At 41.1% G+C, this 17,672-nt stretch overlaps 1 protein-coding gene across 4 annotated transcripts in view; it reads right to left on the minus strand.

Annotated features, from left to right (window-relative positions):
* Positions 1-8,087: 8,087 nt before the first annotated feature.
* Positions 8,088-17,672, minus strand: part of CYRIB (CYFIP related Rac1 interactor B) — a 99,945-nt gene continuing 90,360 nt past the window's right edge. For all 4 annotated transcript variants that reach the window (XM_086741271.1, XM_086741273.1, XM_086741270.1 and 1 more), the window contains 8 exons: positions 17,397-17,502; positions 16,373-16,509; positions 15,654-15,731; positions 15,437-15,553; positions 14,271-14,350; positions 12,972-13,098; positions 12,078-12,148; positions 8,088-8,965 (listed from right to left, as the gene is read on the minus strand). In XM_086741271.1, the coding sequence (XP_086597397.1) occupies positions 8,902-8,965; positions 12,078-12,148; positions 12,972-13,098; positions 14,271-14,350; positions 15,437-15,553; positions 15,654-15,731; positions 16,373-16,509; positions 17,397-17,502 (780 nt within the window). In that variant the 3' untranslated portion in view covers positions 8,088-8,901. The remainder of the gene's footprint in view (positions 8,966-12,077; positions 12,149-12,971; positions 13,099-14,270; positions 14,351-15,436; positions 15,554-15,653; positions 15,732-16,372; positions 16,510-17,396; positions 17,503-17,672) is intronic.

The following is a 17,672-nucleotide window of genomic DNA, read 5'->3' on the forward strand; positions in this document are numbered from 1 at the left end:
AAGCTAAAATGAGAAAACAGCTTCCCAGCACAGGAAACTCAAGCTCAAACACCTTTACAGATAAACTGCATGAAGAAAATAAGTAAAGACCACAGCACTTACTGACTTACAATGACCTATTCAACTCACCAGAACTGTTGATTATTATATACAGCCTGCTTTACCTCTCTTTTCTCCATACAGTGTTGGATCTATTCATTATTTCATTTTAAATTTGAGGTAATCCTGGAGTCTCGCGACATACCGAGCTATACATACACAGGTTACTGTCCCTCCCGCTTTCAACCTGCCAAGGCAGGAATGTGTGTAGTGGTTTGTTGTGGAAGTGACTGGGTTTGGGCAAGTCTTATATAAAGCAGGGCCAAAGGAGAGCTGGGAAGGTTGATGGTGGTCCTCAGATCTACCACCTCAACACAAGAATATTTCATCTCCTTCCCAAATGTGTTGTCTTTTGCTGCAGCAGGTCACCAAAGGATTAAATGGTCAACCTCAAACTTCTGTCCCGAACATCTGGTGATTTTTTGGATGTTATAGGCTAGGGCCCACCAATCCCTTAGAGAAGGTGTAGGGTCAGTCTGGTACATTGAATGTGCCACGATTTACGATCGTTGCAGTGCCTGCACTAGGACTGAGCCCACCTGACAAGTTTCAGTAGTGGCTGCATGCAGATGTCAGAAGAAGTAAGTGGGAGCAGGTTGATTCCTGAGGGACCTGGCAAGATTACCACCACCAATCCTGGCCAGTTCGTTTGGCATTGCTGTTCACTGGGTGAACCCCTGTACAAAAAAAAAAAAAAATTGAAATTATTTTAATGCATTTTCCTGGAACACTCCTCAATGAGATGGCACCTAAAGGTCAGCAGCACTAACAGACACCAATGGGATGGGAAGCAGCATTTGGCCTGAGTTCTGTTAAGTGATGATCTTCCAACGATGCTACTAAAGAGTTACCAGCCCTTTCTCCTGACCTGAATCCAAAGCCTGGGCTTGAAACCTGAGGGTCAGTGAGCACTGATGCTGTTTGCCTGCTGAGGAATGGGTATTTCTGGCAACTGGCTGCTGCTTAGAAGAGGGTCAGGGCTGCTGAGTGGCTGAATCACTCCTGGAGAAGAAAAGGAAGATTCTGCCTCTGGATACTATTCCATTAGCATCCCCAGAAACTCCTGCAATGCAAGTTTGCTTTCCTCATTTACAGTCCACCCCATGCTTGTCAGCATATATGTTACCCTCACACAAAAATCACCTTAAAAACGACATCCCAAATCTCATCAGTGACTCGGTCACACAGACATCGTTTGAGCTCCAAAGCCCTGCTCCACGATGCTCACGCGTTGCTTGTTTTATCAAAGAATCAGGCTGTGACTGAAGTGGTGCCCAGCATGCCTGCTGCCACTTCTCCGGCACGGCCCCAAAAACCAGCTCAGCGCTCAGCTCCGGGCAGCCCCCCTCCATCTCCAAAGCCTTGCTGAAGAGGAAGCGGCGCAGACTGACCAAATTCCAATCCCCTTACACAGCCCCTCAGAGCCGCTCCCCGGGCTGCTCCGCGCAGCCCTCGGCCGCTTGCTCAGACCCAAAAACACGGTGAGGATTCAGAGAGCCAAACTCTGCCTTTATAAGAGAAGTTGAGTGTGGGATATAGCCTCGGACTAATCAGACCCCAGAAACTTATCTGCATTGAACGCAGTCTCAAGCTGCGCCTGTTGTTATTGACATTATTTTAAAAAGATAAAAGAAAAAAAAAAGAAAATCAAAGCAGTTTTGGCCAAAGTTCCAACCCAGGGGTGGGGGGAGGGATGCAGCAGACTGAAGAAATCACTGCAGCGCACAATATCAGCTCCTCCCTTACCTGCAACAGAGGTTTTATTGTGAACTTAGAGTGTTTACAGCAGTGATACAGTAGGCTATTTAAACGATATATAATACACACACAGACTCACAGAGCACACTTCACAGCAACAGCTGTAAATGCTGATCTAGGTTCAGACCACAGAAATTTCCCATAGTCTGATCTCCAGCGGCCCCAGACTCCAGGAGAAATCTATCCCTGGTGCAGATGGGGTGGGCTTGGTCTCCCATCGGATCTGTGTTTTAAGGGTTTCCAGATCCGAGCCTCAGACGAGCCACCTCTGCGCTGGGGAGCTGCTTGGGGCCACAGAGACCAGGGCTCAGACCCAAAGAGTCAATACGGGTCCAAACCGTGGGAAGGGGCCATGAGTTCACTGAGCGCAAGAGCAGCCAATGCTGCCCCACAAACAGCACCATCCCCAAAGCCTCGCTGAAGAGAGCCAGCTATCTCTGCTAGAGGTGAAGGGGGATAGACACTGAAGATGATGGTGCCTTGTGAGGCTGAAGGTGCTTCAGCAAAGTGACTGATTGAAACCCTTCTGCTCTGCTCTACCTGCCCTGCTTCCCGAGCAAGAGCTTCCCATGTTGCAAAGACCCACACGGTGCCTTCCATAACCAACCACACCCTGTAAAAACTAATTAAAACCTTTAATTAGCTTTTGATTAAGAGCGTGTTTCAAAATTCTTTATAGAGACTTGCAGATGGGCAGAGGCACAGCTTCGGGGTCTGGGGACGTTCGTTTTTTAAACGAGTTCCCTCCTTGAGAGCAGACCCGCAATTACTCCGCGGTATCAATTGTTCCTCATTTGCAAAGCCAGAGCGTGAAGCAAGTTGTGTTAATGTGTCGAAATGAGGGGAGAAATAAAGAGAGCAATGGATCACTGAGTCTTTGAAGGGAAAAGTAATATTGCAGTAATTTATAGACGGGAGAGTTGGTGGGTGGGACAGTCGCTCTCAGAGAACAGTGGCATTCAGCCAGTAAACACGGCTCGTTTGAGAAGAGCATCACTGCCATCTTCAGGAGAGCCAGGTTCTCTTTCCTGCCATGCGGCAGCTTTCCCAGGAGAGGTTTTTGGTTTATGCAATACAAAGGAAAGTGCTTTCTGCAACTCTGGCCAAAGTTATATTTTTAGTTACTACTGATGCTCTACAGATGATGGTTTGGTCCAATGCCTCCCAGCTTCTGAATTTTGACACCTCAAGCTGCCTACACAGGAACATTTCATAAGCATAATTTCCAGTACAAACTTCAGGTTCAGATGGAAAAGACCCATCAGTCAGTCTGGCCCATTTCAGAGCAGCAGCATTTCCTAAGGGACGCCGCTCGCCCTTTATTCAGTCTAGATTAAGTGTCTCCAAGGAGCCATCCTCTTCCACTTCTCTTGCAAGATGTTTACATTAGCGTAAGAGATGTGTTAGGAAACTCCTCGTGACATCAGCCAACTTTCCTTGCCACGGCATTAAATCATCGTTCTTCTAGCCAGAACTCAGTCAATCAGCTGGTAAGCACAGAAAGCACCTCTACCCTGGGCCTTCGTGGCATTTGACTCCCAGGCACTATGAGCGACCTCAAAGATGCACATCACTGAACATAGAGCACATCACCTTAAAAACATCAGTAAGGATGCTAAAGATGATAAAGGCAATTACTTAAAAGCTAGGAAATAGCACAGTTAAGACTTCTGCATTACTTAAGCTCAGATTTTTCAGCAAATGCACTCCCACGCTGCTTTCAATTACACCAGTAGTGGTCAGGGGTCACATAGCTGGTTATGGGGACATCAATTTTATACTACAACATCTCCCTCCACCCTGCAATCGGATGCATGTCTCATGCCCCTTCACATGACGGGTGTGTTTCCATTCGCATGGGATGAGCTGGATGTGCACACATGCTCCTTTCCCAAGCCTGGACACCAGCCCAGCACCCGGCCAATGTTCGAGCATCACTTTGACACAATGGGCACATGTGAAATCACGCAATGCAGGAAGATGGGGAGCCAGGATAAAATAAGCAGCTTGGTTTCTTCCTTGCCTGCATCCAAGGAAAAGATGGGTCACAGATCAGGCCAGACACATGCTCTTTCCAGGCCAGCTCTGACTTGGGATTTTCTTGAGACTCCCCTGACTACAGAGGCCACCTCTTCTCTGCCTCAGTCAGTTCATGGTGCACATGGTTACCGGAAAGGAACAAAGCCATAAAGAATGTATAAATGCCACCTGCAGCAGGAGCTCTCCATGCTTCTGCAGATGGGGTCATCAACGATATGCCCTGGATGGTGCGGAAGGGGAAGATGCCCAGAGATATCTCTGGAGACCTTGGGATCAAAAGGGAATTGCCATCTCCAACGAGGAACCCCATGGCAGGAGCCAGGAGAGGGCACAGATCTCCAGCTTCCCACTTCATCACCATGGGCACCAGCTACTTGTACTAGACAGCTCTGCCCCCCACAGCAACATGTTCCTAATCACAGAAGCACACAGACGACAACAGACAGCACATTTCCGTATACATTAGATGAACGCTTTTCAAAAGGGGAACAAAGGGTCCTGCATGAAGCTGTGACTGTGAGCCACCCAGACACGGAGAGTAGGGCAGCAAGGAAAGGCTGCAGGTGAGCATGGCCCTGGGAGCTCCAGGACCATCCACACACATGGGCAACCTCAGTAAGCATGTTCATACCATGCCAAGTCCATGTAACTTGCTACCAGCATACCACACACACAAGCATTTGCTGGTGAAATAATTACAGGGCTTCAAAACGTCATTCTACCACTTGTCCATCTCACAGAGCATCCCCACAATAATGAGATGACTTCACCTCTGCCCCACAGAACTCCACACACACGCTTCACGCTGCTACAGCTGTGACAACAAGGGACCAGAGCATCGCTCAGACTCAAAAGATGGGGTCAGATTATACCTGGCCAGATTTGCTGAGCAGGCACAGCCTTTCTTGTGTCGTAACTTCAACAGAAGTGCTAAGCCTGTCCAGGCACTCCGGTATCATCATGGTAATGAAACAGAAGGATGAGACCAACCTCAAAGGATCATTGGTACCAAAGCGGGAGGAAGCAAAGCACTGCCCCAGACCCAACGCACTAAGTCAGATGCAATCATCCAGTTTTTAAATATCCCATGTGATAGCAATTTATTACAAAATTCATATGCAAATTGATAGCATGAACTTTATACCAGGATTGCTTTAGTCCTTGCTTCACTGCTCCCAGATGGAGAGCTGCTGCTATTGATCAGCCAGCACCTTTACACTGGACTTGGGAAAAGGAGCGAGGAAAAAAAAAAAAAACCCACAACTTTGTTTAGGCCAGTAAAAAGACCAAAAGAAAGAGCAAGAGCAAACAGCCTGGTAATTCAGGGGTAGTTCTCTATTTTGATAAAAGAAACTGCCTCACAAAGAGGCATTTTCTCAAAATTTTGAGAAACAAGTAACCTTATCACCACAGCCAGGAAGGGCATCCTCAAGGCACAAGCCGGACTTATCAGTACACATTCTGCAGTGCCCGGTAAACATCACAGTGAGTTTCCACACAGATGCACTTTTGCAATGCCATAATTAACTATAAGCTCACTGCGACTGCATAAACCACTCCTGGTTAATTATTTACAATTATTTCCGTGGTGTAAATCTTTTCAGGGACAGAAAGACACCACGAAGATTAGAAAACCCAAAGAAAAGGAGGATGAGCATCCTTACAGTGAAGCAACAGTCTGAAGAGTCACCACTTCCCTGCTGCAGAAGACACACAGGCATTGGCTTTGTGAGCCAGGAGAGAGCAGCCAGAGGATGCTGCATCCAGAATGAGATGTTTGCCTGGGAACACTTCAAGTCCACCTGCAATAAGCTGTTGCAGGATCTCGCTGTCCAGACCTGCTCCAGCAACAGTGAAATCGTTAGGAAACAGGCAGCATTTCTGGCAAAGTGCAATCCTGATGTGGTTTATAAGCAGAAAATACAGACAGGAAGGGATACTGGAATTTGAGTTCCATGAGAGAGCAGCAACAGCGTTTACACTCAGAGACACCGGGCCACGAGGAGAAGGCCTTCCACCCCCAACAGCTATGGCGTGCTTACACCAGCTCACAGCAGAGGGAGGATGGCCAGTTTGAGTAGAGCATTTATTTAAACGATCAAGTGCCATCCAGCCCAGTACCCCAAGGCTCTAGGCTATCACTTACACCAGAGTGGTGCCATCCAGAGGTGGGAGTGAGCAATTTCCTCCCAAAACTTACAGAAAAGCTGTTTAGTGGCCAATACTTTGTGCTGAGCCTGCCAGCTCCTCTTCTGCCTGCTACCACAGATAATAGAAGAATTCAAACAAAGAGGGAGAAGATTAAAGAGCGGTTTTGCAAGGAACAAGCACCAAAGCTTGAGCAGTGAGCACACAGCGATTCCAGTTCAAAAATGCAAAGAGCTGATGCCTGATGCACTGGAAGCTGTTTTATTCTCTTGGAAAGCCCCTGAGTAGGGAAGCTTGCAGAGTTGTGGGCCAGCCAACTCAAAGGCATGCCAGCTCTAATCTTCCTTCCCAGCTGCGTATAGAGAAACTGCAGAACACAAACATTGGAGGAAAAAAAAAAAAAAAAAAAAAAAAAAAAAAAGGAAAGCTCCAATTATTCCCAGACCACAAGAACCAAGGATGTTTAAAAGCAAAGATACTGGCGAGGAGCAGAAAGGAAGAGCTGCCCAAAACAGTCAATTGAAGAAGTTTTATGTTGTTTTAGTCAGCAGTCACTGAGGCTGACAAAGAAGAAGAAATTGCTACACGGCTGGTTTTTCCATAATGGCACCCAGGCAGGATTTACCATTTCAAGTGTTTTCTAACAAGATGAAAAATAAAAAACTATCAAATATTCAAGTTGTGCTTAAAATCTATTCTTTGTAAATCAGGTTTCCTTTAGAAAGCTATACTTCCAAAAAACAATCCTGGACAGAAGTATGATTTGCCCCTCCTGTGACTATTAATCGATAACAGTATTCCCAGTAACAAGGGTGAGATGAAATTCTTTTTTTTCCCAGGGGTAATAAACTCGTAAGGACAGCTGCCCTTTCAGATACAGGCAAAATGGTTGGCTGCATACAGTTTGTAACATTCATACAATTCTGGGAGAGATTTTTTTTTCTTTAAAAAAAAAACCCAAATAAAGTTTTGTCCTTTCTCAGCTGGATTCAGCTATGATGCTGCCAAAGGACTAGAGAGCAGTATCACGTCAAAACAAGCGTATTCTACTCCTGTAGCGAGCACAGCACATGGTTTGCTTTCTCTGCAGCAGGGACCTCTGCTAAGCATCTTTGGCAGGAAAGAAAAAGTACATTATCCTGTCTAACAGAGAAAAATGTCCAGGTACCAGCAATACACACTTGCACCTTCTTCAAACTCTTCAAATGTCATGATTTAAAATTCTGCAGATCTCTTATTTCCAAAAACAAACAGAAGATAAGGAGAATCCTTCCTGATGGTGCAGAAGGGTTATCCACAAGAAATCCAGCACGGTCACACTGGTATGTTGTATTTGGAGCTAACGTGCCATGTAAAGTTACAAAATATTATTTATCCAGCAAAGCAAGCCAAGGGAGTTCATGCTGGCCTTCAGATTTCAAGTCTCCTTTCCAGAAGGCTGACAGCTCATTTTAGGCATAATCACAACAGCACCACACACCAGGTGCACTAATGTTTGCTCGTCAATGCAAAACGTGCCATTTCCCAGGGAATTTCTTTCCAGTAATTCTTAATTCTTGTTTTTCCCTTCAAATCTCCCCCTCCCCCCCCCCAAAAAAAAAAACAACTTTATTTTCCTCACTAACTTAAAGCCTAACACTTGTTGCAATCTAACTAAAACGGAAACATTCTTTAGTATGCTGAGATTATTCAGATTTTACATACAGTTCAAAATATCCAGATCCACAAGAGTATACACCAGCGCAGAGTGAGGGAAGTTAATCTCACCAGCATTGGTACGAAAAGAACCGAACTGGCAGCCTCACTTTTGATGAGTGTATTGAGACATCAACATGGGTAGCCAAGATGCAGGTTCTTCAGCAACATTCACCAGGATCTGTATCGACTGCCGAAAGTTCTCCCCCCTCAACTCTGTACAGTAATATTTCTGGGGACAGGGAAGCAGCACAGAGTGGAGAGCAAGAATTCTGAAACACGTCAGGCTTAAATCAGTGGATTAGACTAGTGGTTACTGGTAATGAAACAGCAGAGTTTTCACTATATAAAATTTATAAATTTATTTTTTTGTAAAAATCCAAAGAGCACGAAGACATCTCACTCAAAATACTGGTAAATCAAACCACACTTAGAAAAATGAAAGCTGATTTTATTATCTTATCCACAGCCAATCATTTGACATGAACATGCATACGTAATTTTGCTACGCACACACCACAGTTTAACGTTAGTTATTAAAGGTTAAACATACAACATACATCCTTACAAAAATGAGTCAAAATGCAAACGTAACTTTTAAACAAAACAGTTTTTACTCATTTAAAAAAACCTTTGTGTTGGGTACCATTTTGTACAAACACAGTTAATTTAAACAAATCTGCTTTTAGTTTCCTCATGGTTGCACATGAAAATAAGCTGCAATAGAAAATGAAGTCATCAAGGGATTTTTAAATAGCAGAAGTAGGCAGTCTTGCCATGCAGAAGAAGCAATATTAAATATTAGTTTTTCAAAAAAAGAAAAAACCACAAGTTTAAAAATATTTAGTTCAAGTCACAAATCTTTCCCCAGTACAGAGAAATCCAAATGCAACGCATAATTAGCTGCCACTTAAGATGGCTATTCTGAAAAGTAGAAATACTTTCCAGAACTGATAATTTTCATTGATTTGGCACAGAAAAGAAGTCTGAGCTTACTTAAGAACAAGAAAGTGATTAAAAAAAAAAGGGTAAACAGGAAGAGAGAAAATAAAAAGCAAGAGTGAACAAGATAGTAGTTGCAATCACTTAAAAAAAAATCTGTGCATCTCAGTCATTGCAGAATACTGTCTGTCTACAGCAGGTGCGAATTCCAGGTAATTGTTATTGCAACATGGATTTAATTTGCTTGGAGGTAGTCTCATCATTCAAATGCTTTGTTGTGTACCTAAACATAGAAATAAAAATTAAGTTGAGAAGAGCATAGATGCTATTTTACTTTGGCTTAACACATATAAAATTCCTTTTTTTATGGCTCTACCTGATTGTACCGGAGTAAAACCCTCAGCCACTGATCACCATCCACTCTACGGTTACCAAGCACACAAGTCAGACATTCTGATCAGAAAATGCTATTATCAAGCAGAACGGTAAGCCAACACCTTTGCACCAAAGGGAGTTAAAAATAAGCCACAGCTAGATGTTGGCTTCTGCACTCGTGGGCCACTTCACAGCAAACTCACGTTACTGCTTGTGATAGGTAATTATCAGTAAGACTGAGCTCTCTGTCCATAGGAAACATCTTCAAACAAAACACAGCTTCAGACACTTCTCTTTAAAGCTTCCAGAGACCAAATCTTTCTAAGATTCCTCAGTGGAAGGGATTTAATCACTTTTCAGTCTAATTTCCTATTTAGTGAAGTAACTGCTGCTAAAACTAGGAGTATATACATGTCTTTATTCCAGCTGCTTTCTCCTAAAAAATTCTGTAGGACATCAGCATATTTTTAAATCACTATAAAAAACTTAGTCATCTCTTATTTTAAAAGAAAGTACTGTATATCCTCAATGCAGGCTTCTTCCTAGGATTAATTTCCCTGATTCTCCTTTTCTAAATGTTATCTAAAAGCAAGTAAAAATCTATTCTGCAATCTAAATTTAACATGTTAAACTAGCAATTTCATTGTTATCCACAACTGCAGTGATATTTTAATTGTTCATTTGAATATACAATGACTTTTTGATTTGAAAATTAATATCAATATCTATTTCACCACTTTTTGGTAATTTATTCTTTTCCACAAACGAGAGGCATAATGTTTTCTAAAATCCTGAAAAGTTAATTGCACTTGGTATTCTGCCCGTGTGAAAAAGGCTGAATATGATTACAATACTTACATGAATTTCAAATTATAAACAGCTGATCTCCCTCTAAAATCCATACCACCTTCCGCTTGCTTTTAAAGACACATTACCTATCTCTTGAGAAAACAGAACTTCTAACACACCTCCAGAATCAAAGACTGAAATTTGGACTTAATTTCTCAAGATATCATAGTAAATCTGCTTTCACCACATCCGCACATAGCAGCTCACCTCTGTATCTCTTCCTAACAATTTCAAATATGATTTAAAAAAAAAAGATTTAAATATCCTACTCATTTGAGTAATTAAATGTATGAAACCAAGACTGTTGAAGTAAGTATGCATGAAATGGGTTGGTGTGGTGAAAGGGCAGCACGACAGCACAGACTGAATTTACGCTACAAACCACAAAATAACGCACAACGGAGTGAGAACTTGAACCGCACTTTCCACCTACTTTACTAACAGGGTCAACCACAACAGGGGAAAATGGGGTATCAGTAAAGATAGGTGTTCATTTGCAGATGCAATCACAATAAACTAATCAGAAAATAAATGCTAATACAGTATTTTCCCCTCTGGAAGCTCGTGTTTTTACTGATCATCATCTCAAAAGACTGATCATGTACAGGAGGTTCAGAGATGAATAAAAATGATTTAGGCATGGAAATACTCACATGAAGTCTCAAATTAAGCTCAGATTTATTTTTTTTTTCTTTAGCTAATAATCTGAAAAAAGTTTACAAGGGAAACCACTTATAACACCATATTATTTCACTTCTTACCACATCTAAAGATAAAAAAAAGAGCGCAAATAACATTAAAGCAGTTTCACTACAGATAAGAAAAACAAAGTACAACTGCACACTTCCAGGCAAGACAAAGTGAGTGCATATATACAACACCCAGCCACAGTTAACTGTTACCACAGTAATAATACACCTTTTCAAGTAAGGACACAAACGCAGAGGGGGCCAGTTATGTTTAATATCTTTGTCAATGATCTGGGTGAGGGGATTGAGTGCTCCCTCAGTAAGTTTGCAGATGACACCAAACTGGGAGGGAGTGTCAATCTGCTCAAGGGTAGGAAGGCTCTGCAGAAGCACCTGGACAGGCTGGATCAATGAATGGGCCAAGGTGAACTATATCAGGTTCAACAAGGCCAACCGCCAGATCCTGCACTTGAGTCACAACAACTCCATGTAACGCTACAGGCTTGGGGAAGAGTGGCTGGAAAGCTGCCTGGTGGAAAGGGACCTGGAGGTGCTGGTAGACATCCGGCTGAACATGAGCCAGCAGTGTGTCCAGGTGGCCAAGAAGGCCAACAGCAGCCTGGCTTGTATCAGGAACAGTGTGGCCAGCAGGAGCAGGGAAGTCATTGTTCCCCCGTACTCGGCACTGGCGAGGCCACAGCTCAAATACAGTGTTCAGTTTTGGGCCCCTCACTGCAAGAAGGACGTTGAGGTGCTGGAGTGTGTCCAGAGAAGGGCAAAGCTGGTGAGGGGTCTGGAGCACAAGGTCTTATGAGGAGCGGCCAACTGAACTGGGATTGTTTAGTCTAGAGAAGAGGAGGCTGAGGGGAGACCTCATTGCTCTTCTACAGCCACCTGAAAGGAGGTTGCAGGGAGGCAAGTGTTGGTCTCTTCTCCCAAGTAACTAGTGATAGGACAAGAGGAAATGGCCTCAAGTTGCGGCAAGAGAGGTTTAGGTTGGATCTTAGGAAAAATTTCTTTACTGAAAGAGTGGTGAAGCACTGGAACAGGCTCCCTGGGGAAGCAGCTAAATTACCATCTCTGGAGGTGTTCAAAAAACACATAGACATGGCACTTTGGGACATGGTTTAGTAGGCATGGTGGTGTTGCATTGATGGTTGGACTTGATGATCTTAGAGGTCTTTTCCAACTGCAATGATTCTACGAAAATCATTAAGTCATAGTCAAACCACACACAGCTGAGGATACGGCCAATGCAAAAAGTTACTTTAAAATTAACAAATGCAAGTTTACGACCTAACTTTTAAAACACTGTCGCTTCCTCATGCATCCCTGTCAAGACACATCGGAGAAGAAGCCTGCAATAACGACATTCACCTTTTACCTGTAACATTGACTGAATACTTCCACTGCCGAAGGAAATACCTTGAACAATTTATGAAAATTCACATAAAAATATTTCAAATAAAAGAATAAGAGTACCTGAGAGCATTTAGAAGGCCTTCTACACTGTTAGGAGGCTGGTCTTTAAGAACTTTGATGCATCCTTTCATCTAGGAGTTAAAAAAAAACCAAACAAACAAAAAAAAGCCACACCACAGTTTTTTTTCATGCTAGTACCTTCTAAGTATATAGAAGTGTTTTATATTGTTTGTCAGAGAAAAAAATATGTATTTAAAAACTGCAGCAGTGTAAAGACTTTTTATTGATATTAGAAAAGAATTAAGCTTTCAGTATTATATTTTCCTAGGACCGAATGATTTAGATACTTAATAATCTTTAGACAACACAACTTTGTTGTCAAGCTCTGCTTTATCAACCTTAAAAAAGAAACTGTAAACAATTTTTTTTATCATAAACCCATTAAGAATTATTACATTCAGTCAGTGAAATAATGACAGAACTCTATAGCTAATACAATGGGATAACAGTCCATTTGAAACAACCACGAAGCAGCACACAGTAACAGCATGTGTATTCCATGGACCTACTATCAAACAACATCAGAAAGTTAAGACCGGAAGATTTGTGGATGATTGCTAGCTTTTTATCAGATAGTGAGGAACAAGCTAGATGATGTTGTTATTTCCAGTCATTCTGATTTGGATCTTTCAATACAACCGCTGCTTACAAGTATTTCAAGACACTACGTGAATTCCATCAAAACAGATGTTTCATGACCTAACAATGACCATTTATGTCCCTGAAGGCACAGTTTGTGTTTCTCACTACTTATGTAAACAGTTTGCTAACAGCTACCACTATCCATTTAGCATCAATCCAAAGCTTATATCTGCTACTAGAACCTGGAGGACAGAAAAGGAGCCTCCACATAATTTAAACACTCAAAAGATTATTTAGTAACAGTAAACTTACATCAATTTTTGAAGTTTTGGCAAAAGCGCCCACTGGGTGCACGTGGTCATAGAGTATGATAACACCCACCATTACCCTCAGACAGAATGATACTGTTTCCTCATTTGTAAATCTGCTTCTGTATTCACTGTAAGTTAAAAACAAAGATTATTATCTATCAAACACAAGACAAGTACAAAATAAGATTAAAGAGAAAAAATCCTACTATAAATCCTCAGAGAAAAAAAAACAAAGCCAAAATCTCAAAATCCACCAACCCCACAAACTTTTGAGATTTTTTATTTTTCCTTTCAATAATCTGCCTACAAGGCGGACTATTGCTCAGAAAAAGTTACCCGGAGATTAACAAAGATCCTCAAACCTAAAATAGTGCCCTGCTGATACATCATTTCAGGGTTTTGGTTTTTTTTTTTTTTTTACTAGAAGAAAAAAGAAGATTAAAATGAAGCATACTAACTTTGCTTTCAATGCTTCCTTCCCTGTTCCCCATCATCCTCTAACATACACATAACCCAAACTTCTGACTCAGAGAAAAAAAAAGTGGGGGGGAAAGCAAGCTTAATGAACAATGCTTAACTACTTCCTTGAATGGAACAGATGATTCTTAAGAAGGGTAAGAATACAAATGTTTGGAGCACTTAGTGTGCTCCCAATCAAAGGTAATGTGGTATTTGGACAGAAACTTATTTAAATAAGACATGCCTCATGCCTGAGTGATTTTAGAAATGGGAAATTATTTAGAATCCAGAAGAAACATAAAAAAATGGAAGTTTAGTTTGACTTTTTGTTCATACTCCCAGTGCCTCTCAAATTTACAGTAGACAATAGACTGCCTTCATGTGCCTTCATGTCTAAAAGTCGTCTCGTAATTCCCCAGACAGGGGCACTGTAATTTTGTTACAGCCATCAGCCAAGCCAACTCGCAAGGTGGTACCATCCAACACACTGGCCATAACCCCTCTTTCAGAAGGCCTTAGGGAATCATGCTCAAATAGTCTATTTTCCTGAATTATACATGAGAACACCACTTATAAAGAGTGCCAAGAGGTTGTCTAGCTTTTATAGCCATTCTATTTTAAAATATTAATATCTTCAGAAAAGTAGACCATATGATTTGCATGGCTAGCAAAATGAGACAAGTTAGTTTCATGTCAAGGTAAACAACTAAGCTGGTAAAAAAAAAAACCCACATCATAGCTGCTAATTACCCCAATCATATTCCTTTCACCTGATCAATCACAAATCATGTCTTAAATACAGAGATGACTCACACGCAATACAAGCTCTGTTTATACTCACGGGGTTTCCAGCATGACCCTGCACACACTAGCCATGGTGCTTAAGCAATCTGTAGTATTCTCTATCGGTAAATTTTTATTCTGCAGAAGAAGATAAACAGTTTACACTTTAATAATTGTGAAATATTATACTACAAAACCTAAATCAATTCAGTGATCTGCTGGCATGGCAACATGGAGGAATTACAAACATCAACAAAACTGCAGTTAAGTCAGGTAGCCTCACACCGATTTTTAAAAATGTTACAATAAAGATTAGTGACTTACAGAGCAAAGTCTACCATATAGGTTTTGCTTGCTTGTTTGTAGCTAAACACAGCACTGAAACTATTGACTTTTGGGGATTTTTAAAGGAATCATCTAATCTGCTCTTTAAAGACAGACATTTCTATAGCCAAATACATGCATCTGCTGCAACAGTAAGACTTAAAATTATTGCAGACAAACATCTCAAAGAAATGTAAAATAAGAGTCCACTTTTCTCAAGGCATTTCAAGTGTAAAGAACAACTTTGGAAAATATCTTAAACAACAAACATATCTTTGTATTAACCATGTAATGTACAATTATTTTTTATTAAGAAATAATGCGCATTCTTTGCATATAAGACAAAAATCACAAGCACAATACTTCTAGTGACTGGATTTTACCACTGGTATTTATTTAGGTTGTTAAGGATAAATAGGGATGTGTCAGAATGTTGGAATACTTTTCCAGTTCAGGTTCCTCCCCTATTCCACAATAGTTTAAGTATACTTGACTTTATACAGCGAAACAGAAGTGTCTTGTCAATTCCATTCCCTATTTCAAGCACAGAGAATCAAGCTGTTTCCCTTTCAATTTTCTCAAGTTTCTGCTCTAAATCACCACCAAAATGCAGGCAATACATGTACCTCTCACATCTCCCTCCTTGAGGAAAGCTACGGCTACCAATGTTGCAATGCTGTCCATTAACTTTTTGCAATACATCCACAAGGTGGCTAGCTGCACTTACTCTAACCTCTACAGCATCTGACAAAGATACTTCATGTTTCTCGAGGCCTAAAACACTAGTTTCACTTCTAGATGCCAGATTAAGCCTGGAAGAAGAGTTTTGCGTTCCAAAATGATGCCTGGCCCTGCAGTGCTCTGAAGTACACTATCCAAGCCACACATTTATATGCTTACCTCTGACACAAACTTTGTTGTAGCATCACTTAAGGTTTTCAACATTGGTGTTGCTTCAGCATAAAATAAAGACATTCTGTTTGCCAACTCATTATTTACTTCATTTTCTCCCTCTGCCTATAGAACAGAAGGAAAAAAAGAATGTAGTTGTTCTGCACGTGGAAAAAAATAGGTGGTAGTATAAGATTACATTTCATCTTATCCAAGGGTTACCTACTGGGACATTGTTAATCCTCATACGACTCAGAGTTCTTCTGTAGTAACTGAAGTCATTCTGTATAGCAGGATTTGTCATCTAGAGAGACAAGGAAGCAAAAGAGTTGTGACAACCTAAAAACGATAAGGCTAAGTTTTCATAAAATGTAATACTGAGAACAAGAAAATATCCAGCCTTCTGAAGTCAAAAGGCCTGTGACATGTTGGGAAGTAATATGTAGAACAAAGTTTTCTGGTTAAGTTCTCTGACTTTTCAGAAAAATATCTACCAAGAACAAGAAAAGGAGCAGTCTCCTAAATAGGAGTTTGAAGTTAGTGGGGGGTGGGGGGGGAGTAGACCAGTTTTACTCCAAGGATCAGGCCAGCAAATTAATATCATTTCAGCTTAGTTCTTTCCAAATTAGCAGGAAAATAGCTGGGCTATGGGTGTGCACATACTAAAAGCAGCAGCATTATTCCAAAATATATGCCAAATTTGGATGAAGAAACATGATTAATATGAATTGAAATACAACAAACGCCTAAAGCTAATATGATATTTCATCTGCTTTCCAGTTTAATCTAACTTTAGGTCATGCGAACAAGCCAAGCATAGTAGATATTTGAGTATCTACTGCATACTCTGTTCTAGAGCAGAACACAAGCCAGACTGCTTCAGTAAACAGACTTGTTTTCTTTTTTGCTAGCCTTTGTGCTTACAGAATTACAAGAAGTTCTTACCTTGAGTTCATCAAATCGGAGTGTAAAGTGAAGAATTTCTGCAAACTGTTTAGCAAGAGCCTGCTCTCGCTCCAGGTGCTGCGTTGGTGAATACGGAGTGCTTGTCAGGGCTCCCAACAGACCTCGCAATCCGGCCTCTTAAATGACAGGAGAGCATTTTGCAATAAACAACTGCACCCGCTCCTTGTATCTCTACTGACTGATATTCTGCATGCTAGACTTAAAATATACATCTGCCAAAATACATGGTAATTAATAATAAAGGGGCTCGATGAATTGATGAATTGCTTCTATGTGACACATCACAATTACTTACAAACTGTTGTAAAGATTGAGTCTAATTAGCACTGACAGCCATGAAAAATCTTATTGGAAAGTTTTATTGAAGCTTTGTCTGCAACTTTTGTGAAAAATGTATTTCAGTAACCTGTGTTAGCGCACTGTAGCCTTACAAGATAACACAGAATTCAAGAACTACACACCTACCAGAAATAGTAATGCTTTGTTTTTAATATAAACCTATAATCTAACTTCCTGCTCATCTTCTTGAGAAAAATACCTCAACTCTTTAACAAAGCAGAATTTGTCTGTAAAAAGCTTCCATTTTTTGAGCTCATTTTTTCAGGAGCTGTGCTAATAATTCTGTCTAAAAGTCAGGTAACAGCAGATAGTTTGTGAAAAAACAAAGCAAGTCTGATAGGTTTTATCAGCTTAGACACAACATCAGTCAAGCTGTTTTTTCTGAGAGGCATGAAGCGTCATCTTAACTACTGCGCCTGCATGAACCAAGATCAGGCATTTCCACAGACCAAATTACTTCTGATGTTTGCGGGTGAATAATAGTCACTTTTAAGGACTCTTGGTATCATATAAATAAGATCCAGTCCAGTGTATGGAAGGAATCTATCCAATGTGAGCTTTTGTCTACTAGTAAGGGGTTGACCTAGATGCAATCACACCTGAATGTAACAAATACACTAATTAACAAAGAGAAAACCCCCCAAGTTAGTACCATTCCACTTACCTAGTCTTTGAGAAAATTCATAGAATTTCTTTAGTTTGCCTACTAGTGGAACAACTGCACCCCATGCCTTCTCTTGCAGCTTGTCATCATTGGGATGCTGTATTGCCTTAAAGTAGAAAAAGAAAAAAGTATGTTTAGATTAACAATAACTGATATACTACTAAAAATAGTATCTATGTAGGGCAATTGTTTGAAGAGTGAGTAATTAAAGATTCTACCTACTAAGAAGTTTCCAGTTGAGAGACAAGCCTGTACTAACCCACATCTGTTCCAAAA

This window comes from Chlamydotis macqueenii, chromosome 2 (genome assembly GCF_036417535.1).
Source record: "Chlamydotis macqueenii isolate bChlMac1 chromosome 2, bChlMac1.mat, whole genome shotgun sequence".
Lineage (NCBI taxonomy): Eukaryota > Metazoa > Chordata > Aves > Otidiformes > Otididae > Chlamydotis > Chlamydotis macqueenii.